This window comes from Sardina pilchardus, chromosome 12, assembly GCF_963854185.1.
Source record: "Sardina pilchardus chromosome 12, fSarPil1.1, whole genome shotgun sequence".
Taxonomy (NCBI): Eukaryota; Metazoa; Chordata; class Actinopteri; order Clupeiformes; family Clupeidae; genus Sardina; species Sardina pilchardus.
This window is the reverse complement of record NC_085005.1, coordinates 5600343-5617567: the sequence shown is the minus strand read 5'-3', so window position 1 is coordinate 5617567 and position 17225 is coordinate 5600343. Positions and strand designations below refer to the sequence as shown.

Genomic DNA, 17225 nt, shown 5'->3' with positions numbered 1-17225 from the left:
AGCACTTGGGAGCACTTCGACTAGGTGAAGCAATATCATCACTCTTGGAGTTTCAGTTTCACTTTGGAGTGAGGATATTATTAGTATTTATTTATACCGTAAATCCTCAAATATAGGCAGAGGCCTTTAATTTACTCAAATGCATCGTGGCCCAGGCCTTCGTTGGAAGGAGGCCAGAATTTATATTTAAGCAAAATGGACAACCAGTAGAATGAATAAAAACAAGATTTTGTGTCTATTTGAACCTATAAAACAATAGGTTAATTTATTGAAAAAGCGCAGTAACCATAACATTACGGTATGCATACGTTTTCAAACCGGAACTTGAAAACGTATCAGAATCTCAAACAGATACATTGGCTACATCAAGTCGAATACCATTATATTAGCATGACTTCTAACTGGAAATAGTATAGTAGTGCTATATCGCCATCTAGTGGCCTTTCACCGACTTTCACCAACTGCCATTCAAAAGACACATTCATTATTACACAACATACACACTTACACACTTTTACTATGACAGATGACAACACCAACACACAAAAGCAAATATCAAAACAATGCAGAAAGACAGACAGACAGACGGAGAGAGAGAGAGAGAGAGAGAGACAGATCTCACCTTAGTTTCTGAAGAGTGGGACAGGAGTGAATGAGGGAGAGGATCCTCACTGCCCAGCTGGCAGTTAGGAGATTGACCGTCAGGTGCACATCTCTCAGCCCAGATAGAGATTGCAGGGAAGACATCAGGGCATCATCATGCTCATCACGCTCTGGCCTTCTACTACACACACACACGCACACGCACACACACACACACACACACACACACACACACACACACACACACACACACACACACACACACACACACACACACACACACACACAAAACCATCAGTAAAACTAAGTGATATCAGACTTTGTTGAATATTAGATTAATTTCTTTGGGTTATTTTGGTTTCTTACGTTTCAACTGGATATTGCAAAAAGTAACAACTTTGGAGGAAGTCCCTGAGGCCAAAACTTTCCACTGGGGACTGTGGCAGCGAGAGGGAAATATAATAGACTGTGGATTCAGGATTCCTGAGTATAATATCAGAGAAAGTTGCCCCTGAACCAAAACCGGTTTCAATTACGACATCTAGCCTGGAGAAACAAATAATAAAATAGGTCACAAACTTTATTCAGATGTTTACTTGCCTCATTATGTTTAAAGAAGGCAACAAGGACAATGGACAATGTTGGAGTTCTTTTGTCACTTTTGGGAGATAGGGTAGTTGGTTCTGCCAACCTAAGATAGGGCAACGATGTCTGTGTCAGACAGAGTTACTGCATGCACAGAGAGGATAAGGATATGTATCCTTTATCTGGGGAAGACAGCTACTGTAATAAGTTCATTTCCTAAAATGCTGGCGTGTTCCTATAAACACTCCTGCTCTGCCTTAGTGTGAGGCATTGTTTTGATAAAAAAAACTTTGCTGAGCCTGTGAATTGTGAGTTTTGGATTCCTTGTGATTGACCGTGCTTGTACTCTTCACTGTGAGTTTTAGATTACGTCGTACAGTACCTGGACTGCTGTCTATCCTGCTTAATGGTGTTATTGACCTGGATTATGAACTTTGACTGTGCCTTTTGCTTGAACGTCACCAAGATGCTTCTGCCTGTATAGCCTCCCTGCGTTACTGAACTTGGATTGTGTACTTGAATTTTCCCTTTGATCTGACACAATCTATCTATTAATGCAAGGAACGTCTGTCAGTGTGTCAGTCTGTCTGTTCCACGCATGACTCTCGAACCACTCATCCGACGGCTCAGAAATTTGGTGGGTGTCATCCTAATGGCACGAGTTTGTGCAGTGCCAAATTTCATGTCAACAAAAAATGCCACACCTACGGGCTCTGCACTAGTGCTTTAAAAAAGAAACACTCAACTGCGTAGTTGAGTCCCCTCTGTAGTCATTTCACTCTCCCTTCAGTGCTCGGCAAAGTGATCCCTTCCCACTGCTCTGTACACCAGCACTAACCCCACCTGTTGTTTAACAGCTAACAAAGGAAGGTTCTCCGCGCTTCTGCAGTTATGCAACGATCTGGTGCAACCAGGCCAGGACAGATAAAGTATGAGAGGAAAAGGGACGCCGGTGCAACTCAGATATCTTCTACGTTTTTATTTAGAAGATGCAAAACATTGACTAACATTTCGATGTTAGAAACATCTTCATCAGAGTCCTTGTCAAGCGTCCCTCCTCCTCTCCCACCTATTGTTTGTTACCTCCGCCAAGGAGGTTATGTTTTCATCGGGGACCGGTGTATGTTTGTCTGTCTGTTTGTTTGTCTGTGTGTTTGTTTGTCTGTCTGTCTGTTTGTTAGCAAGATAACTAAAAAAGTAATGGATAGATGAAATTTTCAGGGAATGTCAGAAATGACCCAAGGAAGAAACAATTCGATTTTGGGAGTGATTCGTAACACCGTCGGGATTCTGGAGCCGTTTATGTTTTTCGGTTAGTCATGTAATGCCATGGTATGGCCACGTGGTGGCGATCTGAATAGATTAGGTTCAAATGTATGACAACCTAGGAGGAACAATACAGGCGGAGGTCTGCGCTCTCTTGAGTGCTTTTCTAGTTTGGTTATGGTTTGGTTTGGTTATCATTTGTTGTGCATGGGTGAAGCCCTGTGTTTGTTTTTATTGTATATTTTTATAGACACACAGCATGAGCAGCTAGTGGATTATGATGATATATTCACAGAAGAGTAAAAAAAACGATTGATCCTATATAACTATAGATTCCCCTAATGATGACTGTGCCAGCTCACCCGGAGCTGATGTCATCCTTGGTCACAGACAGAGATGAGAAGCTGTCCTCAATCCTGCACAGCACAGCACAAAGTCAACTTGATTAGATCAATATTCAATTCAAACCCATGGATATTGGTACTGCAAATTAGGCAATAAGGCAACTACATTCCGTTGCCTTTGTGCTTGTACTCTCCACACAGTGACAATAAATCCAATTTAATCTCATCTAGAATTTTATATGTGCGCCCCCACCGTCAACTTCAAGGCAGTGCTGCCTGGAAGGCAGTGGTTAGGCAAGGGTTAGTTATGACAGTGCTGCCTTGAAGTCAGTGGTGGGGACCAAGCATTTGTTTATACAGGTAGGTGTACTCCTGCTCTGCTCTAGGCATGCAGCACCTCCACCGGTGCCAGTAAATACACACACCTGTTTATGATCTAAACCAGACAGATAGCTCTTACTTTAGGCTCTTCAGGACGGGGCAGGTTTGTAAGAGGGACAGACTCTCAGTGGCCCAGCTCACAGTCATGGTGCACACCACAAGATCCACTTTCCTCAGACCAGGCAAAGATTGCATGGAGGCAATCACAGCCTTCACATGCACACAATCATGCATTGAGCTGTTACAGTAACGCAGACAAAAATAAAAGCACACACAAAGATGGAGTAAAGCCATGAATGTATAATCATGAACCATGAACACGCACAACACACACACGCACAAACACACACACACACACACACACACACACACACACACACACACACACACCTAAACAAATGCAAAAACATTGTCATGTTCTGTTATAATATTGCTTGGTAGCATACAGTAGTCTCTTGTAAATGGATGGGGAAAAAATCACTTTCTTACTCTTTTCCTAACAGAAAGTTCTGAAGGAAGTCTTGAAGGTCGATATCTGATGTTGGGGTCTGGGTGAGAAGAGTTGCACCTGTGGTCCCATTTCTACCTCTGACCGAGAAACTGTGCATATAGAAGATTCATTTGTAATATGTATAGTATAGTCAAAGTACACAGTAAGACAGTTAAAATTAGCCATACCATGCTTTAGTTATTATTATTATATATAATTAACTGAGTGACTTATTTGATTGCTATTCTCATTTCACTGTTTTATTTCTCATTAGGTTAGTGCTTAAAATTATTGTTTTACTGATAATATTACTATTCTCCCTAGTTTGTAATTGTTCACTGTTAATTTAATTTGTATTGTTATTTATTTGTATGTCGCTTTGGACAAAGGCGTCTGCTAAATAACCATAACCATAACCATAACCATAAAATATCTTTAGTCTGTAAGAGCTTCACCTGAACTTATAGGGGTCTTCTTTTTTCACAGACAGTCCAGAGCACAAACCCTCTGCATCACCATCTGTCTCATTGGTCAGTTGGTCACATTTTTCATCAATGCTGTCAACCAGAGAATAGGCTCTTACCAGGGAACTCTCTGAATTCTAAAACACATTTACCTTTCTCTCTCTCTCTCTCTCTCACACACACACACACACACACACACACACACACCCTTACTCACTTAACATGCATACCAATGATAGTAGTAGACATGCTTGCAGGTCAAGAATACCCAGTGTCGCTATCCTCTCTCCTCGTGGCTAAGGCCAAACAACACCCGTGGAAATATCCATTACCAACCCCACTTTCACTTGTGTTATATTGCTTAAGTATAATTTTCAGTTTGCATACATAGTTCAAAAATACTTGTTGAACTATGCTATGTTGAACAATTGTTCATATAAGACATTGACTCAAGTATGATGTATTGATACCTAGAAAACTAAGTTGAGACCTCATATGACTACCTTTACACTATTTTACTTTGAAAGTGGAAATCAGGAATAAACAAAGGATTTAAAAATGCATGACAGAAGAATGGAAGATTTGGAACTGCAAGCTTTAAACAGTAGAAAGCAATGTTGAACTGCAATATGGCAGCAAAGTTAAAGGAGTTTCTCACCACAGGTATTTGTAGGACTCTGACATCTCTATGATTTGGAAGAGATGCAGGAGCATGGCTGCAATGTGGAGGGTGATGGTGTTCACTTGGATGTCAACCGTACCCACACAGGTCTGCTTCTGTAGAGTCCTGAGGATACACTCCACACTCCCAGTTGACAGACTGCCCTTTAACCTGAATTATAAAAAGGAACATCTTTAGATTTATTTCACACATACAGAGAGCTATCAAAGTTAAAATATGAAATTACATGTGTGAGGTCTACCATCATACCTTAGTCCGTGTATCTTCTTTCCTTCCCCCAAGATTGAGATCAGATCACCAACATCAGAATCTGACACGTCCTCTAGACTGAGCGTTCCGATGGCCATCAGAAAAAAAACATAAAATAAAACCTTGATGAAATAACATTTTCTAAAATACAGGGGATCTGAGCGGCCATTAGAAAGATTTTTCTAGGATAATACTAGTAATTTGAGAAGTCTTCAGTCTCCTTCTTCAGTTGGCTGGTGACTTAAATATAAGCTAGTTATTTTTTTCCATTTGGCCTCTGACGCTAACCTTAATAATTCTGGCCCCGATTTGTTGACAAATGTGTCAGCTTCATGCATAGTGCAACTCTTGCATTAGTTTGCTAAAATAGGTCAAACTAAGTGGCTAGTTGGTTCAATAATGCATGAACTGTCATGGGCAAGTTAGGATGTGTAGTAGGCCTACTTGAAAACAGTGGTGGACAGTAACGAAGTACATGTAATTCGTTACAGTACTTAAGTAGCATATTGATGTATCTGTACTTTACTTAAGTATTTATATTTGGTGAGACTTTGTACTTTGACTTTACTACATTTTTAAGTGAAAATTCGTACTTTTACTCCGTTATATTTATGAAAACCCTCTCGTTCCATTTTTTGCCAAAATGGTTAACATTACTGCAAACTAACACTCTTCTTAGAGAACGTTTACATTTACAATGTCAATATCAATGTTACATAGAGATGAAAGCCTACTCTTTGAAATCTCTATTGCAGCAAATCTAATTTACGCGTTTGTTACTCATAACGTTACTCATAACATAATTGGGAACGTGTGAGCATGCATGAAAGGGAGAGAGTGCATTGATAACTGATATCTCCGCTTTATAAAGGGCAGCCGGCAAGTCTTAAAGTGACAGTGTACCATTTATAAATTAATCAAACAGCATCATAGTTCTTAACAAATGTATTTTCTACAACAAAATTCAAAATTACGTTGTCATTATTATCATAATGGGGGGGGGGGGGGGGGGGGGGAAGAAATGTTCTTCCTAAATGCTAGGGGGAAGGAAGTATTTGAGCCCCTATGTAACCCTATGGGAATTTAACACAGGGACAGGTAGATTTTTATTTTTAAAGGACAGCTATTTCATGGATCCAGGATATATGCATCCTGATAAATTCCCTTTTCCCATTCCCTTGGTCGTTGGAATTAAAATAGCCCCACATCATCATACCCTTCACCACAGCTAGAGATTGGCATGGTGCTTTTTCCAGTATAGGCCTGCATTGAGCTCAATGAGCATCAAACAGGCAGGCTAATAGGCCTACTGGAAAAACTACCATGGCAATCTGTTTGTTTGCAGTTTGATTTTTACTCATTTTTTGAATTAAGGCATTAAGATCAATTGTCAAATGATGATTTTATATTTCTTTTTTTAGGCAACTACAGCATGGTATCAAATACATGTTCTCCCCACTGTAGATAGCTTCTAAGCAAATAGAGAAATGTAAGAAACTATTTGAAGAGTGGCATTAGTAGTTCACCTTATATACCGGTAAGCTGATTTAGCAGGAGCTTTGATGTGGAAATGATAAATTATAATTATAATTAAGCCATTAGAACCATAATTCATTGAAGTACTTTTACTTTTACTACTTAAGTATATGTGAAGGCAAATACTTTTATACTTCTACTTAAGTGAAAATTCAAAGTGGGTACTTTCACTTTTACTCAAGTAATATTTGACACAAGGTATCTATACTTTCACTTAAGTACATAATCAATGTACTTCGTCCACCACTGCTTGAAAAGTGCTGTATGCTTAAATTCTATTTTATTTTGTCTCATTTGTGGATTTATTTTACACAAGTTGTTAGTGCCATTTCCAACCAAGGCAAGACTTGACGGTATGGCTATGTTAAAATGTTAATTATTTACACTGTTGTATATACACTGTCTGAACAAGCTTTTTTAAAGCAGTTGAAAACATGACTAGTTTTCCTCCCTTTTACCTATACCCATGCTCTAGACTAGAGTGCTTCAGAGTCTGATATGGACAATTTTGGCAGTACCAGTGACAATGTGGACACTTGGATTGTGTGTTGTCTTATGTCTATGTTAAATTCCACACTGACTGATGTTCAGAAAAGTAGCAATTGCAACAAAGATCAGTTATATGATTTATACTAAGTTACTAGCTACTAAAATGAAAGTCAATGTATAGCCATGGTGGTTTGTTTGCAATTTCTTTCGAATTGTATAATTATTTCAAATTGACATACATGTATTGATTTTGTGCAAGAAATTGAATAACACAAAAGTTTGTCAAAACCTTTACACAAATGCTGTGTTACAAAGTATAACAACAACTGAAATAACACAAACTGTGTTGTCCCTGTATGGACTTATATATGTGTTTAACAATACAAGTTGTTTATTATGACCGCCGCTTTTTTTCCCGGCACCTACTGAATTTTTGGTCAATGATTCCCGGGACAACGTAACACCGGGGCACATGAAACTTGGTGGGCATGTAGCCCCAGTAAACTTTTACGGAAAACATTTTACTCCACCCTGGCCCCCCTGAAAGCCAAAAAATGCAGTTTTTCCTAAATAACTACTTGAACCATGGCACCAAGGATATCGAAATGTTTATGATACAGTCTGTTGTTCTCAAGAGCCCGGATCAACTTGGCTTATAATCAGTCGTTTGTGATGTGCACCCCCATGGTAAAAAATGAGAATGCAATATTATGTTGCTTTTATTGCCCCTATCTTCAGATTAAATGGTATGAACTGCACCAAATGTCATGTGCATGATCAACCTGACATACTCTTTTTGAGGAATTTCATCCATGGGGGGCTATCAAATAAATTAATGTATGTGTACACTTAGTGACTGTACACCCATTGGCCTCTAGATGCTGCTTTTGTGTGAAGGGTTGCTGGTCTACAATGATACTGTCAGTCACACACACACACAGACACAGGCACACACACACACACACACACACACACACACACACACACACACGTACGCATGCACACATACACACACACACACACACATATTTATATACGCATGAGCTGCAAGAGAAGGAGATATATGCATATAAATTCCACAAATAGAAGATACAAACAAGTTGACAAGCATCATTTAGTCTTGTGGAGAGAATGTGCAGAACTAAGCGGCGTTCATATGTTCTACCGCTAGCGGTACATCTAGTTTTCAACACATTCTTTTAGTCTTAAAAAAAAAAATGTTGACTGAATCATTAGTGAATAGCCTATCACTTCAAACAACTGCAACCCCTGACCATTCATTGTACAGAGTGTAAATGGATTGTTTGTTTATAATCTGATTTTAGTCTATGGGAGACCATCCAGGTGAGAGCCAGTGTTTCCAAAATTATTTCATTTACCCAGACTTACTGCTTGCTTTTTTACTTGTCTGCTAAAAATAGGAAAATTTACATACATGCAGATGACACCATTTTTAACAGACAACCTACTCACCTGAGCGAGATATCATCATTTGAAACAGAAAGAAATGATGACCTTCTACTTTTAATCCTGCCACAATAAAGCACAAAGTCAGCTGGGTTTTATCATAGAAAATACACACACTTGTTCATGATCTAATCCAGACAAGGCAACAAACCGTTCTTACTGTAGTTTCTGCAGACTGGGGCAGGTTTGAATGAGGGAGTGGCTCCAAACAGCCCAGTTCACAGTAAGGACCAAAGCCCACACCTTTAGTTCAACCTCCCTCAGACCAAGCAAAGAACAATGGGAGGAGATCAGAGCAAATGCAACCGCATCACTGTCAGCAGAACTACAAAACAGAAGAAGAGAGTATGAGGCACAAAAGAAATGTGCTCATTGCGCGCGCTCGCGCACACACATACACAGAGAGAGAGCCACACAGACAGACAGACACACAGACAGACAGACAGACAGACAGACAGACAGACAGACACAGACACAGACACACACACACACACACACACACACACACACACACACACAAAGACAGCTCTTACCCTTCTGTCAATTCAATCCAGCCCTTTTCTGAAGAGACTGACATTGTAAAATTTGTTGGAAACCTTTCCAAACATATTTTCACTTTCAGCCTGAAGAAACACATAGACCTTCTTAGGATATTCAATGCCCGACATGTTTAGGTAAACATTTCTTTGACAAGGCTTCTAATTTGAGCAACCTACTGTATTTTGCCGCCATGTTTCAAAATTCCAAAGGATAGACTGACCAATTTTGTTGATTGTTGATTTGTTTGAATGATTAATTATTGTCTGTAATTTGCTAAGTGTACAATTTCCCCACAACACACGGCCACTTATTTGGCTAGACTGATGTCACAACGTCAATTCTAACAGCATTCTGAATCTATGAACGGTTTTCAAGTTCCCAATATTATTACCGGTATGTACATTTTGCAGATATTTTTAGCGTGTTTATTTACTTCCAAATCAAGTGGTCAGTTCTGTTTGGAACCACTATATGTGTAACCAACTAACCATGTTGCAAATACATAACGGGGGATAAACAGACAAACTATCAACAATGTGGTCTACGGTGCCACACACTCAGTGTTGGGCCTCACCTGTTCATGGCATCCTTTGTCACAGACAGATGAGTAACTGACATGTGCTTATTAATCCTGCCAACACAAATCACAAAGTCTACTCATTTGGGGTCAGTGGTGGCGTAGTGGCTAAGGTGCTAAGCTTGCAGGCAGTAGCCTGAAAAGTTGTCCCCTTGAGCAAGGCACTTGACCCAGAGTAGCTCTGGGGAGAATGGCCCTTGTAATATAATTGACATACAGTATGTAAATCGCTTTAGATAAATGAATAAACATAAATGTCAATTGGATCGGAAAACAGTCCTCCAAACATACAAACCCATGACTTTGGTTCAACAAATACATAGATATAGTCAGAGAGGAAGCTCTTACTGTAGTTCCTGCAGATTGGGACAAGCTTGGAAAAGGTAGACACTCCCAGTAGCCCAGCTGCCAGTCAGAGGGCTCAGTGTAAGGTCCACTTTCTCCAGACCAGGCAGAGTGGTCAAGGAGGAAATCAGAGCATTCACATGGTCATCACACCCAGAGCTGCTACAATAACAGAAACCAAAGATACCAAATGCATAATGTATAAACACACATACAAATACAGGCAACCATACATATCAGTGACTATATGCAATAACATTGCATGGCAGCATAGTCTAGTATCTTGTTAATGTGTTTTTTTATTATTATTATTTCTTTATCATTATCTAATTCTCACTTTTTTCTTAAGACACTTAATGTGTGAAACTTCTGAAGAAAGTCTTGAAAGTTGATAGTTGCTTTTGAGACATATGCCAGGGTGAGTGTTGCATCTAGAGTTCCATCTCCACATCTGACAAAGAACCTGAGCAGACAAAAGACTACTTTGTAACATGCTATGCTACTGAAAAGACTGTAGTCGACACTGTGGATGTTACAGTTATCTTCAGGCTCAAGTAAGAGCATCACCTGAGTTTTGGGTTCACCTGGTTGCTGAAATCTTTTTCCATGGAGAGTTTAGAGCAGAAACTCTTTACCTCCCTGTCTGTCTCATTCCTAAACCAGAAATGTGGAGGTTCTTTCTCAATCCTGTCAACAAGAGAACAGAGGAGCTGACCAGAAAACGAAGTGTGAATTACAAAAAAAAGTGGGGCACCTGCACTGCATGACGGGTTCGATTCCCGCTCTGTGGTCCTTTCCAGATCCCAACCCAACACTCTCTCCCACTCACTTCCTGTCTCTCTCCACTGTTCTATCAATAAAGGCATAAAAAGCCCCAAAAATATACTTTAAAAAAAGAGTGGGATTAGGAAATGACCACAGGTCAGATTGAAACTTGAATCCCTGCAGGTGCCTGAACCCAAATGTGGTATGAATACTACTGCCACTTGCACCACTTTGCGGCCCAAATTCTCGATCGTACACAAACCCTACCCTAATTCAGAATCAGAAGATAAACAAATACACAGACAATAAACAAAAACACAATCTCTGTGTGTGTGTGTGTGTGTGTGTGTGTGTGTGTGTGTGTGCGCGCGCACTAGAATATACGGTAACTACAATATTAGAATATAACTTCGTATAATCACTTTCAACTAGCACCTTTTCATCCTGTACTCATGGTTTCATACTGCATGCATGTCCAAAATACTGTAGGATATACTTACACACATACTAATACACAAACTATAGATAGATAGATAGATAGATAGATAGATAGATAGATAGACAGATAGATTGATAGATAGATAGATAGATAGATAGACTCATTCACAGACAGGCATAGATCTTACAGCAACTTCTTTAGATTTGAGCAGGTGTTGAAGAAGGAGAGAATGTCCACAGCCAAACCCTCAGTCACACGGTTCACCGTCAACTCCACCTCACTCAGATCCGGGAGTGAATGCAGGGAGGAAAGTAGAGCATTCACATGCTTCTCCCATTCTGGTCTACACACACACACACACACACACACACACACACCACACTGTGTGATAGATGCTGATAGTGAGTATCAGACTTATAAAATGCAAATAAAAAATACATTTACTTCTCTCTTAACCCTCTTAGCATGTGAAGCTCCTGAAAAAAGTCCATGAAGTTAATAATGGCTGTCTTTGGAGAATGTGAAAATGTGAGAGCAATTATCGAGATGACAGTTTCTGGAACCATTACTGGATCAAAGGTAACATACAGCCTAAAAAAACAGATGTGAAAGTCATTACATATTTACAATACATATTCACATAATGCAAATCAATAATTCAAAGATGTAAGAGTATTTAAAGGAATATCGGTATTTTACACTTTAAGACCGTTTTCTGCATTGCCTAGCATGAAAACGAGTGTTTGACACCAAAATCTCAACGATTGAGCCTGTTTGTGGAATTTGGCAGCTTTAGAATGCAGTGTTAAAGCCATACAGAGCTCCATTCTAAAGCTGCCAAATTCCACAAACAGGCTCAATCATTGAGATTTCGGTGTCAAACACTCATTTTCATGCTAGGCAATACAGAAAACGGGCTTAAAGTGTAAAACACCGAAATATTCCTTTAACTGAAAAATGCACAGAGAGGAATCAAAGAGAGATGTTCACCTGAGACTCCTAGCATATTTTTGAAAATCGAGAAATGAGCACGGACCCTCCATATTAGGCCAGTTAATTCTGCCAATCAGAGAAATAAACAGTCACGTGTCTCAGCAGAGTGTACACATGCACAGATGTGAAAAGGGGGAGAGAAAAGGGGGAGTTTCTCACCTCAGAAAGTTATAACCAATCTTTGATATCTCTGAGGTCTGGATGATCCGTAGGGACATGGTTATAATATCAGGGGTGATCATCTTTACACAGAGTAAAACACCAGCTAAATATTTATTTATCTGTAGAGCCTTGAGGATACGTTCCACACTCTCAGCTGACAGGAGGCTCATTATTCTGCAATGGAAAAAGGAATGTGTATATTTTTATTAGACACAAGCATAGAATAGAGAGAGATGCTACTAGAGAAAATGTGCATTGAAAAATAAAGATGGTGATGTGCTTTAATATATAAAATTACTATATTTAGGATCCATTACAGTTTTTTCCAATTGCTTACACACAATTTTTCAAATCGAGTTCTTTTTAACAAAATTTAAGCACAGGTATCCAAACGCCACACTCAGTTTGCATAATTCCTAGATTCTTTGCAAAATGAAACACTTCAGTCAAAACAAACACACTTCAGTCAAAACATACACACTTCAGTCAAAACATATACACATATTTGTAAAAATGCTATTAGTTGTCATTTAACAAACACAGTCCTCAATGATCAGACACTATTGCAGCCAGTTTCACACTGCAGTGATAAATGCAAAACACATTTGTAAAAAGAAAAATGAGGAAATAGCATGTGCTAGATTTTTGCCCAGACATTGTTATGTAAGGGATGATTTAGATATCCAAAAAATAGTGACAAACCCACAACATTCTTCATGATTAGTTCGACATAGAAAGTGTACATAAATAGGTCTATAAACTTGCACTTGCACTGTACAACACTGAAGACTGCTGTAGACTGAATATTTCAAGTATTTCTTTCAATACTTACAGTATTTCTAACCATAATCAGTTACAGTAATCAACCAACAATGAAAGTTGAACAAATAAAATCTGTATACAAACAAAAACTACTGCATAAAGTATATACACTTTGACTCTGAAGAGCAACTACTGCAAAAGCAACAAGACTGTATAGCACACCTGAGTGCTGCGTTTTCAATTTTGCACATGTGTGCTTACACACCTGGTGGATGTGATTATCCAATTCGTTCATTAGTGTAGTCATTGGCAATCCGGGGCTTTGTAATGACAAGGAAGTAACCTCACAATCCTTATCTGTGTCTAAGGTGTGGAAATGTGTGTAGAGTTTTACAAATCACTGTGTGTAATGTTTTGCAAAAAGGGTGAAGCAGACATTGTGTGTAATGTTGTGCAAATCTGTGGAGGTGTTTTGCTCCTTGGAGTAAAATTTTGCTAATTGTGTGAAAAAAAATATTTTAGTGTGTAAACAATCGTAAAAAACTGTAATATTACAGTACCTCAATGCACCCATCCTCTTGCTTTCCCCCAGGGCTGAGATAAGATCATCAACATCAGAATCTGACAGAACCTCTAGGTTGAGCCTTTGTAACCATAATAACATACAGTGCATGGCCATTAGAAAACCAGAGCATTATAGACAACTTTGATGACAGTAGCTTTCTGCCCCGAAGGTAGTGTGTCTGCCATTTACACCAAACATTCAGGATTAGCCTGGTTTAAAGATGTACCAAAAATCAGCTACCTGTTAATATCTCTTGAATTAGTGTAGAAAAAAAGTTAATTTACTTGAGTTGATAATTTACTTGAAAATTCTATTTTTTTTCTGAAGATTTTACATGTTTACAAGATGCAGTCCTCAATAACAATCCAATATTAATTTTGGCTAATGCAGCTATGTATCCTCAATGTCTTTAAGCGACTTTATAATGGGTCATTCCGTTTGAAATCGCCTAATTTCAGACACATTTGGAAAGTGTGAAAAAAATCACAGGTGTTTGTAGACTGAACATAAGCCGAAATCTTAAATAGTATATCTCTATCACTAATGGTTCAAAAATTACAGCCCTTTGAAGCTTCAAGTCATTTTAAGCATTGCAGTGAACACTCCTTTTTGTTCATCTTGCAGTATTATTGGCTCATTTGGTATTTCACACACATTAGTGAAACTACAGTATGTGCATAGAAGTACATTCTCCTGTGTAGAAAACTGTTACAAAGATGGCAATTATGCTAAATCCTCTTGCTGCATGTATGATCAGTCAGTCTTATGTGTGTATAATTTGCTTGATCAGTTTATTTTCTCTAAATAAGATTTATTTATGAGTTGTATGTTGTCCATCATAATTCACTTTAATTCTGTGATACTCACTCCAGCTCTTCACATTTGTTCAGCGCAGGCTGTAGCATCCTCAGGTTATCTGCGGTTAGGCCATGCAGGATCATCTGTCTGATACTTGGACAGCAGTGTAGGCAGTAGAGCAGCACCGAGCAATCTGTCCTCTTCTGATTTACGTTGAGCACAATATCTCCCCAGCTACCTATGACTTGCACGACAAATTCTTCCTCATGGATTTCATAGAGACAATGCAGAACAAACAACGGTATATCTGTATGTTGTCTCTCCATTTTAATCAGATTCAACAGCCACTCTTTCACCTGAGCTCGTACAGCCACCCAAGTGTGAGTCTTCACAAGTGAATGCACATTGTTGTTTGACAGCCCAAATAGAAACCGAACAACATGCCTCTTATTTTCTTCTAATAGCCTAAAATGATCTCCTTCATCTGGAAACTGAAGCAACTCCTGAAGTTTTCTGCCAGCCTCTTTCTCATCCATCAGAATGTAGAGTGCTGCAAAGAACTCCTGAAAGGTCAGGTGCATGAAACTGTACATGGTTTCTCGGTAGACCTTCTTCTTTATCAGGAATTTGCACAGAAAAGGATTACCCTTGCGGAGATCTGGAAACTCTTCTGACACTGTCCTCTCATCAAACAGGACCCGATGTTCCTGAATTCCTCGTTCTGCCAACTGACCAAGGCTCCTCAAGAGTGTCATGTCAGGCTGACTCGACCCTTCACAATGATCCTTCATCAGAGTGTTAATGAAGTGGACAAATATTGAACTTGTTGTCTCAAAGTGCCCCAGTGCATCTACTGACTCTTGCTCTCTCAAATGCTCTCTCAAAACAGTGCACACAATCCAGCAGATGACAGGGATGAAACAGGAAGTGAAGAGTGTTTCATTTGTACGCACATGCTCGTAAGCCTTGTCAGAGAGCTCTTTATTATCAAAGAACCTCTGGAAGTATTCCTTCACTCCGTCCTCAGAGAAGCCCAGGATCTCTGTGAAGCGATGTGGGGTTTTAAGCTCACTTAGTTTGTCAGAAACAGTGGATCTGGTGGTGACCAGAACAAGGCTCTGCTTCAAAACAATCCCCTTCAGCAGAGCAGTCAGCGTGGCCTCGATTGGAGCACGCACAGATGGATGAGTTGGGGGTACTGAGTCAATTTCTTTCAATGAGAACCTGAGCTCATCAAAACCATCTATAACAAAGAGCACCTTGCCAGGGGAGTCTTGCAGGATCCTTAAAATCACTGGAGTAAATTCCTGATCACATCTCAGGAGGTCTACCACACTGTGCTCTCCAGAGAGGAGATTAAGTTCTTTGCAGTTGAGATGAAATACAAGAATAACATCTTTGAACAGGAGTTCAGATGCCCAGTCATGTATGATTTTTTGGGCAGTGAAGGACTTGCCGTGACCAGAATGACCCTGGAGAATGACTGCTCTCGGCCCTGATCTACGGTCTTTGGGCTTGAACAGCTGGTCGAGATGAATGCGGCTGTGCTTCTCACTGGCCCTGCTCTGGAAGAGCTGCTGGTGGGTGTCACCTCTGGAACGGAGCTCCTCCTCTCTCTCCTTTGGGTCCCTGGGTCTTTGAATAATCAGGAGCTCAGTGTAGCGATCTGCCAGAAGCACATCCTGACCAGGGAGGGAGTTGTATTCTCTTACAGTCTCACAGGAGGTGAGGATAGATGTTTTGAATTCAGCGATTTTTGACTGTTGATCTTCAAAAGACCAAAAAAGAAACATTCATAAAAATGACTAGAATTACACACATAAACCTGGATTAAAATAATAAAAAAATGTATGGTGTAACTGACATACCACAATCCTGTGCTGGTTGTTGAACACCTACATGATAAGAATTCAATGGGAGATATTTCAAAGTACTGAATAATTTGATGTGAAATAAAATACATTGTATATTTCTAGGCCCACTGTAATTTCACATTACCATTGTTTTTATTATTACAGCACAGCCTACAACCGAAGGTTGCAATGTTCTTTATTGAAACTAGCCTACTTCTGATATTAAAATGACGGTATTAATCAATCCTGTATCCTGTGTTAATTACTTTTAACTGACCTGAAAAACATGTTAAAATGTTAACATTCCCATGAACATTAACATGGGACAGCACTGGTGCAGAAACTTGGGTTCCTCCATCAGCTGAAATGTTGACATATGCTGCTTCAGGAGATGGACCTGGACCCTCCATTGGCAAGTCTTTGATTAGCCTATATGGGTAGCCTACATGAGTAAAGGGCAAAGGGTCGTTCACACAACCAGGCATGGGCAGTATTTCAATTATTTTAAAATACATATTTAATTACTTTAGCGTATTTTGTCATTTGTATTTTGCAGGATTGGAAAAAATCAAATGTAATTTGTAACAAAATACTTTGAGGGATTGTATTTAGAGTATTTCAAATACTTACATACTTAGGGTTTTTCTCAGTCGCTTTGGTACATTTCTCGAATCATCCTTGAGATTTGCTAAACAGTAAGTGCATTTCTCAAAACTATTTGAACAAATAGCAAAACACCATGGATTACCTGCAAAAGCCAGTTTCTTGCTCAAAATCCTTAGTCCATCTCTCAAAACTAAATATTTGTGTCAATGAACATGTCAGTGCATCATAATGACAAGTCCTTGTGTCATTGTGTATGGATAGGAC

At 39.3% G+C, this 17225-nt stretch overlaps 1 protein-coding gene across 1 annotated transcript; it reads right to left on the bottom strand.

Moving 5' to 3' along the window:
• Nucleotides 1-4120: 4120 nt before the first annotated feature.
• On the bottom strand, nucleotides 4121-16765 carry LOC134098297 (NACHT, LRR and PYD domains-containing protein 1 homolog). The gene is made up of 18 exons (XM_062551328.1): nucleotides 16633-16765; nucleotides 16371-16397; nucleotides 14572-16270; nucleotides 13700-13783; nucleotides 12375-12551; nucleotides 12213-12281; nucleotides 11667-11813; nucleotides 11410-11565; nucleotides 10586-10705; nucleotides 10356-10481; nucleotides 10022-10180; nucleotides 9671-9727; nucleotides 9090-9179; nucleotides 8717-8881; nucleotides 8563-8619; nucleotides 5065-5142; nucleotides 4792-4965; nucleotides 4121-4226 (listed from the first exon to the last, which is right to left on the bottom strand). Exons 1-18 carry the CDS (start codon nucleotides 16763-16765, stop codon nucleotides 4121-4123), a joined length of 3624 nt encoding a protein of 1207 aa, XP_062407312.1.
• Between the last annotated feature and the right edge of the window lie 460 nt (nucleotides 16766-17225).